At 42.7% G+C, this 20,881-nt stretch overlaps 1 protein-coding gene across 1 annotated transcript; it reads right to left on the reverse strand.

Annotated features, from left to right (window-relative positions):
* Window positions 1–3,688: 3,688 nt before the first annotated feature.
* ENSA (endosulfine alpha) lies at window positions 3,689–10,650 on the reverse strand. Its single transcript, XM_036342801.1, has 4 exons — window positions 10,456–10,650; window positions 8,629–8,754; window positions 7,209–7,375; window positions 3,689–4,452 (listed from the first exon to the last, which is right to left on the reverse strand). The coding sequence occupies exons 1-4, from the start codon at window positions 10,510–10,512 to the stop codon at window positions 4,437–4,439; spliced, it is 366 nt and encodes a 121-aa protein (XP_036198694.1). The 5' UTR covers window positions 10,513–10,650; the 3' UTR covers window positions 3,689–4,436.
* Window positions 10,651–20,881: the final 10,231 nt, after the last annotated feature.

Consider the following 20,881-nt stretch of genomic DNA (forward strand, 5'->3'; position numbering starts at 1 on the left):
TCTTTCCCCTATCCCTCTGCAGGCGATGCAGTGAATCCTGTCTTCATTCTCAGAAGCTGTGTGACTTGGGCAAGTTACTGTTTTAGTTTTGCCATTTGTAGAATAGCAATAGGAAGACTACCTACTTTATAGAATTGTTGAGGGTTAAATGAGATGATGTACATTAAACCCACAGCATGGGGCTAGACACGTGGCAAGCTCTCAGAACATTTAGCAATTGTTAATTACGCATCCCTTTGCTCTATGTAGGTAGGCCTCTGCCGCTGCAAGTTTAACACTGCAGTATGATTTCTTTGTGTACAGTTTCTCCACCAGAGTATAATCTCCTTGAAAGAAGCATCCACATATCACACATCTTATATTTTAGCACAGTGCCTGGCATATTATGGGAACTTATTCAATGATAATTGAACTAGACCATTTAAGTACTACCCATCTTTCAAGGCCAGTTCAATTTCCATTTCCTCCACTAATATTTACCTAATGATTCCAGCCCTCTGGATTTTACCTTCTCAAAGATATTACCACTGTTTGAAAAATCGCATGCTATCTTGTGTTACATTTAGAAGCGTTGTCTCAATACTGCCTCAGTTTCCTCCAGGGCATACACCATTTCTTACATTGTTTACCTGCCCAGTAACAGCTAATATTTCCAGTTGCAGAGTGAGTGTTCAACAATTACTTTTTTAAAAAATATGTTTTTTTATTGATTTTTAGAGAGACAGAAAGGGAGAGGGAGAAATATCAATGTGAGAGAGAGAAACATCGATAGGCTGCCTCCTGTACACACCCCGACCAGGGACTGAACCGCAACCTGGGCATGTGACCTGACTGGGAATAGAACCGTGACCTTTTGGTTCACCGGATGACACTCAACAAACTGAACCAAACTGGCAGGGCAACAATTATTTTGAATTAAAATATTTCTGCCCAAGCATGGGAGGCCTCACCTTATCTTTTATTTTTTATTTTATTTTGAGAGTACATTTATTAAAGCTGGGGACAGTGAAACAAGGGCTTAGGACTGAAGAAGCAACAGGAGAGAGCCAAGGTGGGGCTGCTGTTGGCTTCATGAAAAGTCAGAGAAAAGGAGGCCTTGGACACAGGCTCAGAGTTTTAGCTTGGGACGAACTGGCGCTGCCCATTGCTTCCCTGGTTGCAAGTCTTGTAGGGACTCTTACTGTGCAGGTGAGAAAAGTAAAGAAAGGCAGGTGTGCTTCTGAGAGGGAGGGCACGCCTCTCCTTATCTTTTATTAGTCATCTGCCCCTAAGAAAATTCAGCAAACAACACATCTTGACTCTCCTTCCCTTCGCTTTTTTTTTTTTTGGTGCCCTTGACTGGAATTGAATTCTACCTTCGGTCCACAGGCCAATGCTCTATCCACTGAGCCAAACCAGTGAGGGCTCCCTTAGCTCTTGAAATGCTGCTTGGAACTACATTAATTTGCTTTTATTTGTATGCCACTGTCATGTCTTAGCTTCCCAAGGAAGAAATCTTCCCTTTCCTTGCTAACTTCCCTCAAGACCCAGCAGAGGGCGCTATATACACAAGGGCTGTTTGTGTGGGTGCCACTGGCTCACTACAGATATCCTCAATGGCAACTCTAAGTAATTTTTCTTTTGCCTGTATTGTCTATGCTCAGGCCACATCAGCTTAAAATAAATGTCACTGGACAATAATAATGGTGACGTCATCTCTGACACCCTGCATATCAGGTGGCCAAGATGCTTGTCAGCACAATCATCACTCAACCACATTGGAGTAGTAGATCCACAATTTGGAATAAAGATTTTAAAAAATATCTAACTGAAACACTGGCAGGATCAGCTATTTGAAGCACTGCAGAATCGGTCTGCCTTGGCTGCCTAGCTCTATAGTAAGAGAGTGAAAAACAAGAGATGGCAAGTTTTAAACTGAAATAGAGATAGTCACAAACATTTCTTGGCACCCCAGGATTCCTAAAACTACAGCTTAAAACTAAGGACAGGGAAGCCAGAAATAATGGAAAAATCATATAGAAGCCTAGATATTAACTTGAGCTCTTCAGTAAAACTAGCTTGCCACTTTATAAGTAACCTATTTCTATACCTCAATTTTCTGACCTGTATTAAAATGAAACTGCACTAACTGAATGACCCCACTCAGCCCCCCTGACCTCATTCCCCAGCTGTGTCTACCTGGCAAACACAAACCAGGGACAACATGCCCCAGAAATCAGAGGATTGGTTTAGGATATACAGGGTGGGGCAAAAGTAGGCTTACAGTTCCTATGGGAAATAAAACAATAATATAAGAATAAGCTGTTTTAAGTATTCACAACTGTAAACCTACTTTTGCCACACCTGTGTATATATCCTAGCTTTTGAAGTACATGAACTTTTTCATATACCTTCTTGCAGCTAGACAATAATTCCCACAATGGCAGGGAATGCTTTTTTAAAAAATAAATCCTCCCCCAAGATATGTTTTATTGATTTTAGAAAGAGAGAAAGAGAGAGAGAGAGAGAGAGAGAGAGAGAGAGAGAGAGAGAGAGAGAGAGAGAAAGCATCGATGTGAGAAACATCGATTGGTTGCCTCCTGTACATGCTCCAACGGAGGATCAAACTTGCAACCTAGGTATGTGCCCTGACTGGAATCAAACCCTCACCCTTTTGGTGTATGGTATGACACTCCAACCAATGGAGCCACCTGGCCACGGCATGTCTTTCTTTCACCGAGCTCCATTCTACCTGGCTCACTCAGTGTCTAGTATGCTGTTCAGAAATGCCAATGGTTAGGAGGCATCACAGTCCCCTGGCTAAATTTAGAGAGAGCAAGTCAGGAATACCTTAATTGAAAACTTTAGATTGATTCTCATTAAGGAGAATGAGTTAGATACCAAGAACAACATTTCTTCTCCAGTTTAGAAGTACCCCTTTCCCTCAATAAGATGGAGGTTTCTCTAAAATATCTGTCGCCTGGACCTTGTTTATCTTCCTTGATGCACACTCATTTGAAAAGCCATTCACATTTGGGAAAATAGCATGATAATCTCTCCTAATCAAACTTGGGCAAAATGGGCGAGTGGTTTCAGTTGACCACATGTGAATGTCTGGTGAGGCCAGGAGAGACAGGGCTGAGTATGTTTCTACTTTGGTAACGTTTCTTCTGTATGTCACATTCACAGGTCTTTTACCTTCTGTCAGTGGCAGGACTTGAGATTGTTTTGACGAGGAGAGAAGTCACTGTGCCTCCTGCTGGCCACAAGCAGAGAGGCTCGAGTTCCTTTTGGCTTGTTACTAGAGGTCCATTTCTCCTTCACAAACATGAGAATTGTGAGCGAGTACACGACTGAAAAGGAAGAGTGGGCTTCCTTTTATGCTTAGTCTGGACTAAGCTTTAGGTGTGAATAAATCGTTTAAGATCAAACACTCTCAAATTCCTCATTTTGTGAGCCCAAACCTGAGGTTGATGCATCTGTATTAGGTACAGGAACAAAGGGATGGACAGGGGTCAGGAAAAACCCTGGTCTGTAAGCCAACATCCTTGTTCCCTCTCCCTAAGTGATGGATGGAGTGTAGAGCCCAACCACATCCTATATTAAGAGCCCCTGTTCCTTAAAAAACTTAGGGCCACACACCAGCTTCTCCCCTGAATGGTGTCTGTCTTTTCTTCCCTTTCCCCAAACCCCAATAAAACACACCAACTGCTTCAGAGTATTTATGGGTGGGTTTTTTTTTTCCATGGGTCTTTTTTTTTTTTTTTAAATTTCAAATACTGAAAAAGTCCCCTGGGCTCTGTGGGGCTCCCCATGCTCATGGCCCTCTTTCCCCATACTGACTGCCCTTCTCCCCACAGTACATCTGTTTCAAGGATATTAAAAAAAATGAACAATTAACATTAATTGCATTCTCAGCTTGCTCTGCAGAACCAGAGGAGCTATCTGCATCTGTCATATTTAGATGGGCAGTTTCTTTTATCTGACACCAGGTCCCCAGCCATGTCTAAGCAAACATTGCATTTTTCTACAAAGTTAAATTGGAACCCCATGTCTTTAGTTTACTCCACTTCCTTCCCCTCACATCCACCTCACACCAGCCACAGGGTTAAGAAGGATAGTCAGGAATGTTATCAGCTCCAAGCCCTAATTCATATTCCCCTAAATCTCCCACCCACCCTCTCAAACAACTCCCCAGCCCCACCCCACTCCCCAGGATTTCACTGAGGTTTCTCCCAATAGTTATTTGGAAGAAAGGTAAAACAAAAAAGGTTCAAGGTCTTGGTGCTCAGCCCAAGGGGCTCCATGCGCTGGGACACCGACGGGCAGGGGCTTCTGCCTCTCCAGCCCGTGCCCGAGCCACCTCCTGAGCCCTCTGCAAATGCAGGGAGGGGCAGGAGCCAGCACAGGACCCAGGGGGGGCAGCGTCTCAGGATCTGGCGGAGCCCCGGGCAGCATCATTCAACTTGGCCACTGCGGATGAACATAGAAGAAAAAGAAAACACTGTCAAGTAATAAGGGAAAAATACCTAAATTCCATCCCAGTCTCTATTCCATGACTCTTCCATACTTAACAATCATTAGGCTACCTAGCATATTCCTCAATCCTATCCATAGGAAATTATTGAGAGAAAGAGAGAGAATGAATGAATTTGAGTCTTAGCCACAAAACAAAATGTTCTCTGCCTTTTTAAAAGATATCCATAAAAACAAAGACAGAAAAGCAATTCGTTAGACAAGATCAAAACAACTGGGGGCTCATAGGGGTGGTGCTGCCTCCTGGCTTGGAGCAGCTCAATTTCATACGCAAAGCACAGTCACTTAGGGCAGCAGAGACTGGCTGTGGGCACACAGTGATGAGGTGGTGACTGGGTGAGGCCAGGGCCAGACAACACACAGGTTGTTTTGAGTGGATTTAATAATCTAGGTTTAATCAAAGCAACTGGGATTTGGATTTTTCTTTGCCATGGACTTATGTACTTCATGCTGTGGAAACATGTGGTGAACACAGAATGTAGCTTGAGTCTTTTCTTAAACTAGAATATGACCAGATGAAGAGAGAGAGAGACCAACAGTTTTCTGATCTCCCTATTTCTTCTATTCCTTCCTAATACCAGACTCATTGTGACCTCAGTTTTGAGTATTCAAATTGACCAATAGAGAAAGTGGCTCAGACAGAAACGAAAAAAGTACAAAATTTGAGAAAATCAGAGATGAAGAAAACGTACAAAATTATATATATATTTATATATATAATAACATGACATATCTATGTACAACATGGCTGGGACAGTTGAGGAAACTATACAAGGATGTTCGGCATTTTCCCCTTCCCACGTGGATTTTAGACTAAGGAAGACAGCATGAGGAAATGGAGCAAGAAACACAAAAATCATATACAATTACAAGTGACAGTCGAGGAATCTGGGGGCCAAGGAATTCAGGGGTCCTGCTCTCTCCATTCCTCCCTCACCAACTTTTTCCTATCCAATCTGAATGACAGCCTGAAAAGTGGGTGGCTGGTCAGGAGAGAAGTCTATACGCATCCCATCCCCGCACATGCACCCCATCAAGTTCATCAGACGTTCTCATTGGGCCAAATGTTTGGCCTGTCAGGATTTGTGAGAGAGCAAGAGAGGATTACAAATCTTGCTCTCTTGAACAGTTAGTTCTCACCCTGACCCTCTCTATCATAACTAGCAGGTTGCATTCAGTAAGATTCAGGCCAAGCTACTGATAACTAGACTGAAGATGCTGGCCAACTGCAACCCCTTTCCTCCACACATTCATGAATCAGTACTGCTGCTTCTCATCAAACAGGTGCCGGGTTACTGAGCTCTAGGAAGGCAGAGATTTCTGTGTTCCTTTTCGCTCCTTAACCACCTTCCCCAGCGTTCTTCAACTTGAATTCTCTCCGAAGAACCTGCTACTCCAGCCCTGCTGTAGTACTAAGCCCTAGAGGCTAGCTCAGTGCATCCCCTTTCTTCTTGTCTCCCTAACAATACACCTGGCATCTGATTACATCAGAAACATGGGCCTCCATATGTGCAAGACTGAGCATGTTTCCTCAGGCCCACAGCTCAGCTGCCAGAGCAGCCTTTTTCGCAGCAGAGTTGCAGACTGCAGGCTAGAAAAGTGGGTTGGGCAGAGGCAGGAGCTTCCATGGCTAGCTGCTTGGAACTTTTTTTCAACCCTATCACCATGATATTTACGAGGTCCTCTTGCCTGAATTCACCCCCCCGCCCCCCCACCCTGCCCCAATCTCTACTTCCTCTCTCCCCATGTAGTCTTCAAATGGTTCCCCTGCGTAGGCAAATCACTGATGCGCCTGCCTCATTAGTTTTACAAAGAATAGCAGCGTTTTCCAACTGGCAGTTACAGAATTCTAAAGTCAGAATCAATTTTATCCATACTCAAACTATTTTACAGATGACAACATAAATCCTGAGAGGCTAAATGACTTGAGCAAGGTTACATATCACTTCTACATGGAACTAGACCCAAACCCAGATATCTTGACTCTTAAACCAGTGCTCCTTCCGCTATCTCATAATGCTTTCAAAAGCAACATGCTGGGAGAAAGAGAAAGAAAGAGAGAAAGAGAGAGAGAGCTAGAGAGGGCGCCCATTTTATGCAATGTTTTCCAATCTTTACATTAAGAGCCAGGGCAAACTGTAAGAGACACTAAGGGAGGTTAGGTGGGCACTGTAGTTTTAGGCAAGCAAATCAGTTTTTCTTTTTTGAGGATTCTCTAAATCTGCCATAATGGAAACATGAAGCAATAGCAGCCTAAGACAAAACACTTAGAAGCACAGAGAAAAGATCTCATTCAATCTACCTTTCCCAATAATGTCAGGTTAGCCTTGGATGTTAAAACCTGCCACATTATTCTCAAGGCTTGGCCTAACCAATTTTGAGATTCTCTCTTCCGAAAAAGAAATCATGTCTCCCCAGTTTCTTGTACAGAAGAAAAAAAGTTTGCAGTATTACTCAATCCTAGTCTCCTACTTCTGGGCTATAGTGAGGGTGTGGAAATATCAATTTAACCAAAGAAATGAACTCAGAGCCCCTCTTCCACACACACTACCTTCTCAGCAGCCCCCAGCTGAATCACAGTCACTGCTGGCTAGCAAGCTGAGAAGTTCTCTAACTAGATGCCCATTCCATTCCTGCCTATGATATATAAAAGTCCAGTGGGTGAGGAAGGGGAAAAGAGGGGCCCAGGTTACCCCGCAAGCTTGCTGGTGACGAGCGAGGACTTTCTCTGGGGCAGATCCTGTGGGGTAGGGATGTGGTCACCAGTCACCAGGTTCTTGTCTGGTCCTGCACTTGGCAGCTGCTTATTCTTCATCTTGGCTTTGGCCATGTTGTAGTCTCCTGAGTCAAAGTACTTTTGCTAAGAGACAAGAGGGAGGTTTAGGTGAGTGAGGAGCCCTGGCCATCCTCAAAAACAAAGAGATCCACATCCATTACAAATCCTCATCCACTCTCAGATCTTTCAAGTCTTTCATGATTAATCTCATGCATACAGAGCTTAGCACTAATTACATGTACTTGTATCTGCTCCCCAAATGTATGTCAGCAGTTTCTCAGCTAGAGTATAGATTTTTGGAGTTAAGAAATAGCCTCTACATCCTTTGTAGCCACATCATTTGTAGCCTCATCAACACAAGATGGTTCAACAAAATTATTGACTTTATACATAAAGGCTTACTGAGGACCTATTAGTCACCAACAGATTTGGTGCTGGGGAAACAGATATAACGAAGGGGTAATCTGGGGCTACCCTAGCAAATAGCAGATCAACCTCCAGCCAACAACCTCAAAATGGAAAAGGGTTTTCTCAGACCATGAATAGAAACCGGGCTTGTTCCTGAGGATGATGTACTTTTCCTCTGACTCGCACTGCCTCCACAGGTTCCATGGTTGTGAAAGCCTGCCCATGCCTGTCTTGCCTACAGCAAGGTAAACTGCAAATCAGCATCACATCATCTGTGGCGAAGACTCAACAACTGGGATTCTTCACGGGTCTATTTCACTCTCCATTTCATCCACAAGGAATACACTCCAGCCTAGTGATTCCCAATCCCTCAGTAGGTTTAGGTACCTCTGGGGACTGAGAAACCTGATCAGGGGCTAGATGGCTATGAAGGTAGATTCTCCCTTGGTAAAGAGAACCTCTTTGGACAGAAAGGAGTAAATGGCTTGTGCTAACTTCAAGGGTCTGAATAAATCTATTCATTTTAAGTTCATGAAATATGTAGGACAGATGGTTTGATCTTTTTCTGAAATGATGCACCTACAACCTTCAGCTCTAATTCTAAAGAATGCAGTCCTAAAATTCCCACCATCCAAATAGGCAAATGCCTAGTGCAGCCAGTGTTCCAGTCTCTAACATCCTTCCTTTACCCCCCAAATCCCCCATAGCCAGTGCCCCTACATAAAGCCTTAATATCCTATACGGGAAGCCAGATGATAAACTGATACCATGTCAGAGATTTACAACAATTTGCTTTGCTCATTATAAGTTTCTAATTCCTTTCCACTGCTGCCCAACAAACAAAACTTCCAGGTTAGCATTCAGTAGAACCTCTATAGAGCTCATCCCCTTGGGCTCCAAAGAAGAGGCTAAGAGATTGTGTCCCATACCCCTTTCTGGAGTCTCTTCATGAGGAAGTCGGAGCCTCCAGGCTTTTGTCCTAGGCTTGGATATTTGGCCTTTAGCTTTGCCTCCTCAGCTCTCTCAGGGAGAATACCTTCTTTCTCCTGTGTGTCCTGGAAGGAACAAATGGGCAGATAAAATTAAAGACTGAGAAGCAACTGCTTCTAATATTTGATAACCTGTATGCTATTTTTTTCCCCTGAAGATCCACTTACTTGTAAACATGCTATTTCCACTCTACTCTCAAATAAAGCTAGACCTTTGTTCAAATTCCTAAAGCCCAAGAACACTGTATTGTGAGAAGAAAAGACAAGGTGCTTCTCACACTCTACCCAGGGAACCACCTCGGTGACCTGTGAGTACTGGGTTAAAGGTAATACCTAGTTAATCACAGAGCAAGCCATAGCTCACTCAGCACAGAAGCTAGGAAAGACAAAGAAAAGAACCAGCCAAGGCTTTTTGGTGATACATGATGAGTAGGAAAGTACCCTGGCTGCTGACTAACTCACAGTACAGGTCAAATGGGAAAGCAAAAGGGATAGATAATTCTGCTGAAATGCTCCCTCCCTATTTAGAATCTAAGATAGTCATCTGAGAAGTCTCTCTGTGGAGGAGGCTAGAGCTACGCAGCCTTCTCCAAAAATCTCCACCTTAGTAATGGGAGGACATTGCTTCAGCATTTCCATAAACATGTGGCAGGGAGGTGGTAGGTAAACAGAGATGAAAATGACCCTATTTTTAATCTCGGGAAAATTAAGATACAGTAGGTTCATTAGCATTTACCCAGTTTTTGCCAAAAAGTAAACACCAACCCTCATGGGGCTAGTGATGGCAGTTTGGGGAACATGACAAGAGCTCGACTGGCTTGCAGCGGCTCTCACTGTCTACGCTCCTGGCTTTTTGTGGGCCCCGCTGCCCTTTTCTTCGGTAACTTTTAAAAATAATCTAAAGCCACTCTTGGCTCTTCTTGGTGGGATTATATTACCTCTCCTTGGTATTCCGGCACAGGTATAACAACAGGTGCATGTCATGTGCCTCTGAACCCAGTACGAAATGCTGTAAGTCAAATACAACCCCCAAGCAGAGGTCTGATTGGCGTGTTTTTATCACAGAATTGCGGGTGAACTAAGTCTCGCTGCCTTGGAAGTCTGGGGGAAATAGGGTGATAGAGTGGCGTCTTTCTTGTCACGACTCTCCTGGTGTCTTTTCTAAATTTAACCTCGATTCTGTATGGGACTTCAGTCCTCTTCAATTTTGTTCCGTCCTCACGGAAGATGGGCAACAGACCATCCCCAATGGTCAAAATAGGTTATCTTGATAAAATTGCCGCCTTTAACCATGGTAAGAATTACTCTTCTCCCTTCCCCCAATGCTGGTCCTTTTTTTAAACGTCTTTACCTTAACCTGTAGCTTTCGAAGGATTTAGGATGCAGGCCCCAGCCTGGTAGTCGTGTTATTTATCCCCAATAACCAAAAATACACATCACATCCAAGGACCACCAGCCCCCTTTCATTCACCCAGTCTTTCCAAACACCCGCCCCGCGCCCAAGCTCGGCCAATTATAGCACAGCTTGAAGGAGCTAAGCGGTAGGCTTCTTGGCCAATGAGGAAGGGTAAGGCACTGACTGACAATCGACCCAACCAACCAGCGCCAAAGCAGCAAGTCGCGTTGACGCTCACTCGGCGTGACGCAAGAAGTGGCCAACCCCTGCAGAGCCTGAGATCAGGGCGACCAATCCGCACGGGTGGGAGACCGTCTCCCGCCCCCTCACTGTCGCCCCCGGCTCGCTCGCCCGCACCCCCTCCATTTCACCTGCTTCTCCTCGCCGGTCTCCTCCGCAGGGTTCTCCTCTTCTTGTTTCTGAGACATGGCGGGACCGGGACTGTGGAGTGTAAGGGGCCCGGGAAGTCAAACGGAGAAGGGAAGGGGGAGGGGAAATGGGGACAACCTGCGCTGCTCCTTCGGCTCCTGTCACTAGGGTTGCTCAGTTAAAATGGCGGCCCTTGCCTGTGACGTTGCGACCGCCCCTGCCAATGGGAACCAATAGGAGTGAGGTAGATGGGGCAATGACGTAACGATTTACCAATAGTCGCAGGCTAAAGGTGGGGTCTATGGAGGCGACGGGCAAGCTGGAACACCAATCCGGAGCCACAAGGACCAATTGGGAGCCCGTGGGGAAAGGTAGGGGGCGGTGCTGCTCGGTTTGGCAGATTTGTTCCTTTGGTGGGACCCGGCTGCCTTCTGCTCCACGGCCCCTCTCCCGGGAACCTTGGCTGAACTTAAAACGGGAGAGCGGAAGGATGTAAACCTTTATTTCCAGGTGGAGAGGAGTAAGCTTTGCTCAGTGTTGGCAGAAAGTCATCGAGCTCCAGAAAACAATTGGGAGGTCAGAGTGGACTTGGAAGTGGAACTCAACACGATTCCGATGTGTCACTTGGTGTGGAACCGAGAGAGAGACCGAGTTCCCAGTCTGAGTCTTTTGCAGAACACAAATGACTTGGGCTTTATAATTTAACTCTTATGTATATATAGTTTTATACTTGTTTAAGGTCATCCTATGGACCTGGACTAAGCTCCTTGAAACAGAGCACCGTTCTAATGGTAAACATTTAGTAAATACAGTTAACACTAGTTAACCTATCCCGAGTCACAGGTCAATATTTCTTGAGCATTTGTAGATGGCACTGTATTCGTTTTACAGGAGTTTCATATATAGCAAGGCATTCACTCCCCTTAGGTTAGTGGGCATGTGGGGAGGGTTTTCCCAGTGTTCCAGGTGGACCCTAAGTCCCTCAAATGAAATAGACCCGTCTTCTTGGAGTGTTAAGTCACATCATTTTTTATATTGAAAACAAACAGTGTAATACTAATAACACTGTAAAATTCATATTAAAATTTAATTTTCCAGGCAGCTTTTGTGACAGGTAGTCTTGGCTATCAGTTCATTTTTCCGTGAACTAGGTGCACTTCTAAAAAGGAGCACAAGTGCTGGCGAGGATGTGGAGAAAAAGGAACGCTCCTGCACTGTTGGTGGGAATGCAGACTGGTGCAGCCACTGTGGAAGATCGTATGGAGTTTCCATAAAAAGTTAAAAATGGAACCCCCATTTGACCCAATGATCCCACTTCTAGGAATATATCCCAAGAAACCAGAAACACCAATCAGAAAGGATATATGCACCCCTATGTTCATAGCAGCACAATTTACAATAGCTAAGATTTGGAAACAGCCTAAATGCCCATCAGCAGAGGAGTAGATTAAAAAACTGTGGTACATCTACACAATGGAATACTATGCCGCTATAAAAAAGAAGGAACTTTTACCACTTGCAACAGCATGGATGGAACTGGAGAGCATTATGCTAAGTGAAATAGGCCAGTCCGAGAAAGATAAATATATGATTTCACTCATATGTGGGATATAATGATCAACATAATTTGATGAACAAGAATAGATCCAGAGACAAATGCTAGGGGAGAGCGGGAGTTAGAGAGCAACCAAAGGACTTGTATGCATGCATAGGAGCATAACCAATGGACACAAACACTGGGGCGGTGGGGGCTTGCCCGGGATGGGAATGGCTGGGGGGCAGGGGCAGTCAATTGGGGAAAAAGGAGACATATGTAAAACTTCAGACAATAAAAAAAAAAAGTTTGAGGAGCACTGGAATACACAGATTATCATACAAGGCAAAATTTGGTAAGTATTGAAATAAAACAATAATGTGTGATAGGGGTTCAAAGAAAGGCTCAGAGTCAGTTTAAGGTGAAAAAAAAGACTCTGTGATGGAAGTGGTTTTATTTCAGATATCTTTATTTCAAATAGCTTTAAAGAACTTCGGAGTTTGCTAGGTAAAGATGAAGGAAGGATATTCTGGGTGATGGGCACAGCATGAAGGCTAGAATAATAGAACTGAGTCCAGAACATGGAAGACTTTGAGTAACAGGATAAGGAACTTGTGAATAATTTAGTAATCTATGAGAGACATTTAAGGTTTTTAGGCCAGAGAGTGGCAGATCAGAACTGCTTTTCAGAAAGATTAATTTGGTGTAATGAACAAAAATAATTCAGAATCCCAAGTAGAAAGATAATAGACTAGAGGTGGGTGGTCTATCCAGGAGTCCACTGCAATACTCCAGGAAGTATGTAGTATTTAAACTAGAAATGTGGTCGTTTAGAAGAGAAAACAGTGAATGTAATTAAGAGAGCCTGTGGCAATGGGATCTACTAGATTAGTAACTGATTGAATACAGGAAAAGGAGGCTGTGTGCCTCAGGGTGACTGATGTAGAAATAATAAATTCAAGAAGAGGAGTAATTTTGGGAATGGAATTGGAAGCAGTGAGAAAATGAGGTGGTCAGTTTTAGAAACACTGCCTTCTTTGAAAGCCAGAGAGCCATTTGCTAGAGATACCTAGGCAATGAAGACTTAGGATACATGACTTCTGAGAATGCCTCCATATCTAAAATTTTAGGGTTCTAGAAAATGTAAATTTGGAGTTGGGGAGAAAAGTAGAAGATAAATATGAATAAAATTTGGACCTTTTCACGTAAATATTAGTAAAGTTGTGTAAGCAGATGGGATCATCAAAGGAGAAAGGAGAAAGAATAAGTCACAAGACAGAAACTTGGGGAAAATTGGCCAGGGTCACAGAGACAAATGATCAGAGTGGTAAGGATAAGAACCAGGAGAGAAGTGGCAGAGAAGTTAAAGATGGAGGGGACAAAAGCTAATTGCAAGTGGTTAAAGAGTGGGGAGGTGGTAGCAATATTTAATAGCAAGTAAATTAGGGCAATGAATTGAAGAGGAAGCAGCAAAAGATTTTAGTTTTTGGAGGGCAGGCAAGACTCAAGCATGCTTTCAGAAAAGGAGAGGGGCTAATTGAGAGAAACTAAAAATGTAATTATCCACTTTAAAGAGGAGATGATGAAATAATTAAAGTCTCAGAGGAGATTATTAGATCAAGAGGGAGAGAGGCAGACAGGTTGGCTTTGGCAATTATAAAGGAAGAGTTGGAGGAGAAATGTAAAGAGAGATTTTGAAGTGGCTAAACACATAAGGAAGTCACATTAAATGGCCTTGCCAGTCTATCTTTTGAGAATATAAAGGATGATTGGTGGATAGAAGATCTAGGAGAAATGGGGGTAGAAACAGCTCTACAGAAAATAGCAATAAGCCCTAGCCAGTTTGGCTCAGTGGATAGAGCCTAGGCCTGCAGATTGAAAGGTCCCAAGTTCGATTCCGGTCAACCACATGTGCCCGGATTGCAGGCTCAATCTCCAGTAGGGGTGTACAGGAGGCAGCCAATCAATGATTCTCTCTCATCACTGATGTTTCTATTTCTCTCTCCCTTTCCCTTCCTCTCTGAAATCAATAAAAATATATTTTAAAAAAAGAAATTAGCAATAATTCACGCTGGCCAGGTAGCTCAGTTGTTTAGAGTATTGTCCCAATATGTCAAGATTGCGGGTTTGATCCCTAGTCAGGGCACAACCAATGAATGAATGCATAAATAAGTGGAACAACAAATCTCTCTCCCTCCCTCTCCCCGACTCTCTCTCTCTCAAATCAATAAATAAAAAAATGGAATAATTCAAAACAGCAAGAATGATCTACCTGGGATTAGATAAGTATGAGTTTATGGTAGGAAGTCGCAACCAGTGTGGCTTTGTGACTTTGGTCAATAACTCCTGGCTGCCTTGGAGTGGAGAAAACAGATAGCCAAAGTTAACTGGGACAAAAGGATTGGTAAAGAAAGAACAGAGAAGACAATGAAGAAGTCTAGATTGGTTTGTTGAAATAGCTGACCATGGCATCTAGGCTCTTTAGGAAAGACAGAATACGATTGATAAATTGGGAGAATAGAAAGGAGTTGACCAAATGGTCATGAGACATACAAAGCTCAGATTTGGTGGGAGTGACTGAGAGAGGCAGAAAAGTAGGAGGTTGCAATGAGAGGCAAATTTCAATTTGTATCTAGGAAGGTGGAGAAATTATAGGTTATCATGAGCTCTAGCCTATGATAATTATAATTGGTGGCAGATATGGCATGGCTATAAAAGCCAGTGACGTTGATGCAATCAAGTAAATGTGAAGTCCCCACTGTTGAAGTCTCAGAGCATAATGATAGGGAAGGTGACTGTGACCCATATATTGAGAATGAGCTGTAGGTCTCTAACACATGCATTTTAGTATGTAAGGCAGCGCTTTACATTGTAGAGTAACTACAATATTAGGCAATGTATGACACCAAATAAATTACATGTATGAGTGTTTAAAATGTCATTTCTGGCTGAGCTGGTCGAGTAATGTTTCAGACAAGGTAGTACCTAAGCTGGGACGATTAGGATAAATAGGAAGGTTGGAGATTGGCAGGGGGAGGGAGGAAAGGGAGACAATTTAGAGGATCATACTATCTTATAAAATGTTAGAGGATAGCTGATCCATATCTGAGGACAATGGAAAAGGGAGAGAGAAAAACTATAGCAAGAGTAACAAGTTCCCAAAGGGAGTGAGATCATGCTAGCCCAGCAAGACGCCTCTTTCATCCAACAAATTTAACTTAGCAGTCATTATTTGCTAGGTATTGTGCTGGAAGCAAAGATGAAAGAGAGTCTCTGTCTTCAATTTGTTCAGAGATGAGAGAGGAGATAAGAGAGAAAGACAATGTACACTGGATCAGGGTATTAAAGGCAGCTTCCTGGAGGAAATGACATTTGAAGGAACTGTAGGGGTATTTAAGGTAAAAAAAAAAGTGGAGAAACCCTTTTCAGGCAGAGGGAACCTCGTGTGAAAACACACAGAACTTTAAGAAACTCCATGTTCTAGGTCCTTGGTTCTCAAACTTATGTGATTAGAAGTTCCCAGAGAACTTTATGAAAATACAGATTTCCTTAGCCCTATTTCACCCCAATTGAATCAGCATCTCTGGGTTGTGGCCTGGGAATATTTTTACAAGGAAATGTAAACTCTTTAAAAAATGTATTTGTATTGATTTTAGAGAGGAAGGGAGAGGGAGAGAAAGATAGAAACATCAATGATGAGGGAGAATCATTGATCGGCTGCTTTCTGCATGCTCCTTACCATGGATGGAGCCAGCAACCCAGGTATGTGCCTTGACTGGGAATTGAACTGTGACCTCCTGGTTCATAGGTCGATGCACAACCATTGAGCCACACGAGCTGGGTAGAAATCTGTATTTTTTTAAAATTTTTTTTAACTTTATTGATTTTTTACAGAGAGGAAGGGAGAGAGATAGAGAACTAGAAACATTGATGAGAGAGAAACATCGATCAGCTGCCTCCTGCACATCTCCTACCGGGGATGTGCCCACAACCCAGGCACATGCCCTTGACCGGTATCAAACCTGGGACCTTTCAGTCCGCAGGCCGACGCTCTATCCACTGAGCTAAACCGGTTTCGGCGGAATCTGTAATTTTGAAAAGCTTTCTAAGGAGAGAAATGCATATAAGGCTGGAACTTTTGTGGAGCAGCAAGACATGACACTGTCCAGGCTGCTGAGGTTCTGAGGAGACTTGTAAGTCATGCTAAAGGGTTGGGGTTTAATGAAGACAAAAGGGAACTTCTGATTTCAAGCAGGAAAATGGTATTGTTAGGGATGGAATTTGGAAAGACTTTACTGTGGTAGCCATGTGGAAATTGGACTGGAGTGGAGAGGAAGACCAGCTAGAGCTCTATGATTGTGGGAATCTAGGCAAGACTAGAGAGGCCTGGTCAAAGGCAGAGGCCATGCCAAAGGAAAGGAGCTGGAGAGACAAATAATATTGAGGTGGTGAATAAAGTTGAGGGGAGAACCAGGTATGGATCCCAAATTCCTGAGTGAAGGGTGGTGCCATTTGCAGAAAAGCATGGAAAAGAGCAGATTGGGGGGTTGGGTGGGGTGGGGTGGGGAAGTAAGGTGAGAAGAGGACCTAAACTTCTTACACATTTATTCCTAGTCTTTTGGTCTTTTCTCTTGCTCATATCTGAATTTTTCAGAGCAGGATCTAAATCTTTAAAGGATGAGATGAGATATCTGGACTGACAATGTACAGGTCATCAGTGCATAAGTAACATTCTTCTGAAAAATGGCCATAAAAAAAGGCTGGAAAAATATCTGGGTTTAAGACACAGGCCATTAGCACCCTCTGATGGCCAGACTGAGAACACCAGGAAATTAACCAAGCTCTATCCTCTTTTCTTTCCTTTAGAAATTTATGCTCTTAGGACTGGCCTTAAGTGTAGCCTAGGGAAATAGCCACGTGACCAGAATAATACAGTGTTTAAGAGAATTTTCAAAAAAGTAAAATAACAAATCATATAAATGAGGGAATTAGACGATGTTAAGCTGGTTCAAAAGAGAATCTAAGGACAGACAAATATATAGATATTTAAGACTGCTGAAATGAAGTTGCTAATAGATATAAAGTTGGTCAATATCTAAAGGGCATAACATATAACATTTAGAATGATCTTTTTCACAGGGTGGAAATCAATTGTGTCTCACTGGACAAAATCCATTTGTCTTTCTATGTAGAAGAATCATTTGCATTGCCATCAGTTTTCTCAACTTACAAATTGTAAAATAGTGCTGAGGGAGAATAGTAAGAAGCTAGGAAAATTCCTGGGTAAGTGGAATGGGGAAACTGAAACAAGATAATGAAACAAGGCCAAAAATTTGAACAACTTAATGCCAGCTAGAATCTGAAGACCTTATCTTCCCTAACCAAGGACACTTGAGAGCAAATGTTTTATACCTCTCCTCCCAAACCAGAGAATACATTACTTAAATCATGCTGGTGGGGGAGATACAGAACAGAGACCCAATTAATGCCATTTATGCCAACTAAACCCAATTATGGATGAAATCAGGGAAACAAATAACAAAAACCTGATTAAAGCTAGACAGACCCAAGATAAAAACAGTAAAGCAGACCAAATAATAATCTCAAACTCCCCAGTATGCTTATTTTGATGCATTAGCATATTAAACACACACCTGGAAAGCTGATGAATATTCTGTTTAAACTGTTGCCTAAGATTATTGCCCACAGAAGAGAAATAAAAACCCCAAGACAAAGTGCAGGCTCACTCTAGAGCACACCCATGCCCTTTCTTGGACATGAACTTTTTACTTCCTCTGAAACTCTAAGGGTCTCCATGAGACTTGCAACCAGGGGAGCAATGGGCAGCAGCAGCTTGTCCTGGGCTTACCCCCTGATCTTGTCTCCAAGGCTCCCTTTCCTCTAGTGAGCCAAAAGTAGCCTGCCTTGGCTCACTTCTTTCCTATAATGTTTCCAGAAAGCCGAAGCAGAGCACTAGGCGCTCTCCTATTGCTTCTTCTACCCCAAGTTCTTCCTTTGTTCAGCTGTCCCCAGCCGTAATGAACATACTCTCAAAATCACCTGGACTTGTGTTGTGAAATCTTTCCTGCACAAATTCAAGAACTCACACACTACCAGTCGGCAGAGGTAGACCAGCTCCAGGCATGTCCCCAGCTGGTGACAGTTCAAAGACAACGAAAGGCATAGGTCAGATAACTTCAGATTCCTCTAAGACAGTGGTTCTCAACCTTCCTAATGCCGCGACCCTTTAATACAGTTCCTCATGTTGTGGTGACCCCCAACCATAAAATTATTTTCGTTGCTACTTCATAACTGTAATTTTGCTACTGTTATGAATCATAATGTAAATATCTGATATGCAGGATGTATTTTCATTGTTACAAATTGAACATAATTAAAGCATAGTGATTAATCACAAAAACAATATGTAATTATTTATGTGTTTTCTGATGGTCTTAGGCGATCCCTGTGAAAGGGTCGCGACCCACAGGTTGAGAACCGCTGCTCTAAGACAATACCCAGTCATGTTTTTCCTATTGTAAAGTCTTTTATAATTTCCCCCCTAGAACAGAAAAGCCTCTTTTCATAAATATATCACCTCTGCCTTTCATTGCATTCAAATTCCAACTAAAGTGCAAACATATTACCCAGAAATACCAAATCGACATTATCAGTTGCCATTTTATTTTATTTATTTATTTATTTTAATATATTTTATTGATTTTTTACAGAGAGGAAGGGAGAGAGAGAGAGAGAGAGTTAGAAACATCGATGAGAGAGAAACATCGATCAGCCGCCTCCTGCACATCTCCTGCTGGGGATGTGCCCGCAACCCAGGTACATGCCCTTGACCGGAATCGAACCTGGGACCTTTCAGTCCGCAGGCTGACGCTCTATCCACTGAGCCAAACCGGTTTCGGCAAATCAGTTGCCATTTTAAACGTGGTTTAAGTAATCAGGTCAATGTTAACAGCTATTCTGTGAAATTTTGGCTCGGAAGGCCTTAGAGAAAATCACAGAAAGAAAATTTACGTAGCATCTATTGTGCGTCAGCAGCTTACTTTTTGGTTTAGTATCTGTATTTTAATATTTGTATTTAAAAAGTACTCAGCCAAAAAGGAGCAATTTTAACCTAAAAGAATGAATCCTTAATGAAATTTAATGTGCCACCTAAAGACCTGAGAGAGGTTTGGAGCAGAGGGCTGTCAGTGGGGCACAGGTTGGGGGAAGAGGTGGGAGGCTGGAGCAAGGGGAAAAGGAAAAGACAAGCTTAAGAGTTTCACTGGCGGGTTTCTCTGGAAGCCAACCAGCTAGAATGTTTCTCTCCAAACTCCTACTTTCTCTTCCTCATTCCCTCTTCCTCCTTTCTCCTTGTCCTTTTTCTTTTTAGATCGTCTAGACCTCTCCTTCCCATTTCTTTTCCTTTTTGTTTCAGGTTTCTAAGATGTGCTTTTCCTCAAATAATCCCCCATCTAAGCTTTTTTCTACTTCTCTGAAAAGCCTTGTTAAGGTAACACTGGTCAGTGTTGACAGAAGTCAGGAAATCGTTTACCCTTGGGGGCTAATGACTGGAAGGGAGTACAAAGGATTCTGAAGTGCTAGGAATGTTGTTTCTTAATCCTGCTGTTGGTTACATGGGTATGTTCAGTTTGTAAAAACTGAGCTATGCACTTCTCTGCATGTACATTTCAATGAAAGGCTTAAACTAAAACAAACAAAAACAAAACAAACAAAAGCAAAACAAACGAAAACCCCCTCTCTGTTTAAGTTTCATCTGCTTCAGGGAAGTGAGTGGATAATAAAAGGGGGCATAAAGGAGCATAGCAAATGATCTTCATATTTTTGCCCAGAATCATTGACCACTGCTAATTTTCCAAAGTCTCATGATCCAGTTTTGGCTGATTGACAAGGGGTAGTGGCAAGAGGCAGTGGGAATGGAAGTTTGCAGAATGAAACATATTACAAACTTAGATGGACAGAACTTGGTAACCAGTTGAATGTATGGCCCAGTTGGATAGAGGAAAGGGATAAAAGAAGGCAGGCTAAGTTTAAGCCAGGTCATGTGGGGAAAGAAAATGTAAACTATTGGTCAAATCAGGTTTGGGCAATTATGGTGGCAATATATTATGAATGTGTTTAAGAGATTAGGTTAAATATCTAAAAAATGAACAAGTTCTTTTGATAAATACTTTTGATACCAGCTAAGATTGTTTTAACCCCAAGCTCTGCTTAAGAGAAATGTATAAAAACTATGATTGCTAAGGGACTGATTTAAATTACACTTTCATCCTTGGCATAGCTAAATCATTGAGCATTAGGAAGGGTGGAACTTATAATAAAAGTAAAGCCAGAAAAAAAAAAGTGGCATTTCACTAAAACTAGCAGTGTCTGGGGTATAGGATGTGCTCAGTAGTTGTTCTATTTGTGACTGGGTGGGAAAAGGTGATACTTTAGATTGATTAGGACAGACCTGAGATACGTGAGCAGAGATCTGAAAGAGGTGGGGAGTAGCCAAGCAGATAGCTGGAGGAAAACTGGTCCAAGCAGAGGGATGAACAAATGCAAAGCTTCTGAAGCAGGGACATGTTTCTAGTGTATTTGAGAAACAGCAATGCCCTGATTGGGAATTGAACTGTGACCTTCTGGTTCATAAGTCAGTGCTCAGCCACTGACAATGCTGGTCAGGCACAGCATTATTTCTAACTGCCCCAAACTAGAACCCAAATGTTCAAAGGATAAATGATCACAAAAAATAGTTACATAATGTTCAAAAGCAAAACCAATCTATTGTATTAAAAGTCAGAATTATGGCCCTAACCGGTTTGGCTCTGTGGATAGAGCATCGGCCTGTGGACTCAAGGGTCCCAGGTTCGATTCCGGTCAAGGGCATGTAC

Source organism: Myotis myotis, unplaced genomic scaffold (assembly GCF_014108235.1).
Source record: "Myotis myotis isolate mMyoMyo1 unplaced genomic scaffold, mMyoMyo1.p scaffold_m19_p_18, whole genome shotgun sequence".
Classification (NCBI taxonomy): domain Eukaryota; kingdom Metazoa; phylum Chordata; class Mammalia; order Chiroptera; family Vespertilionidae; genus Myotis; species Myotis myotis.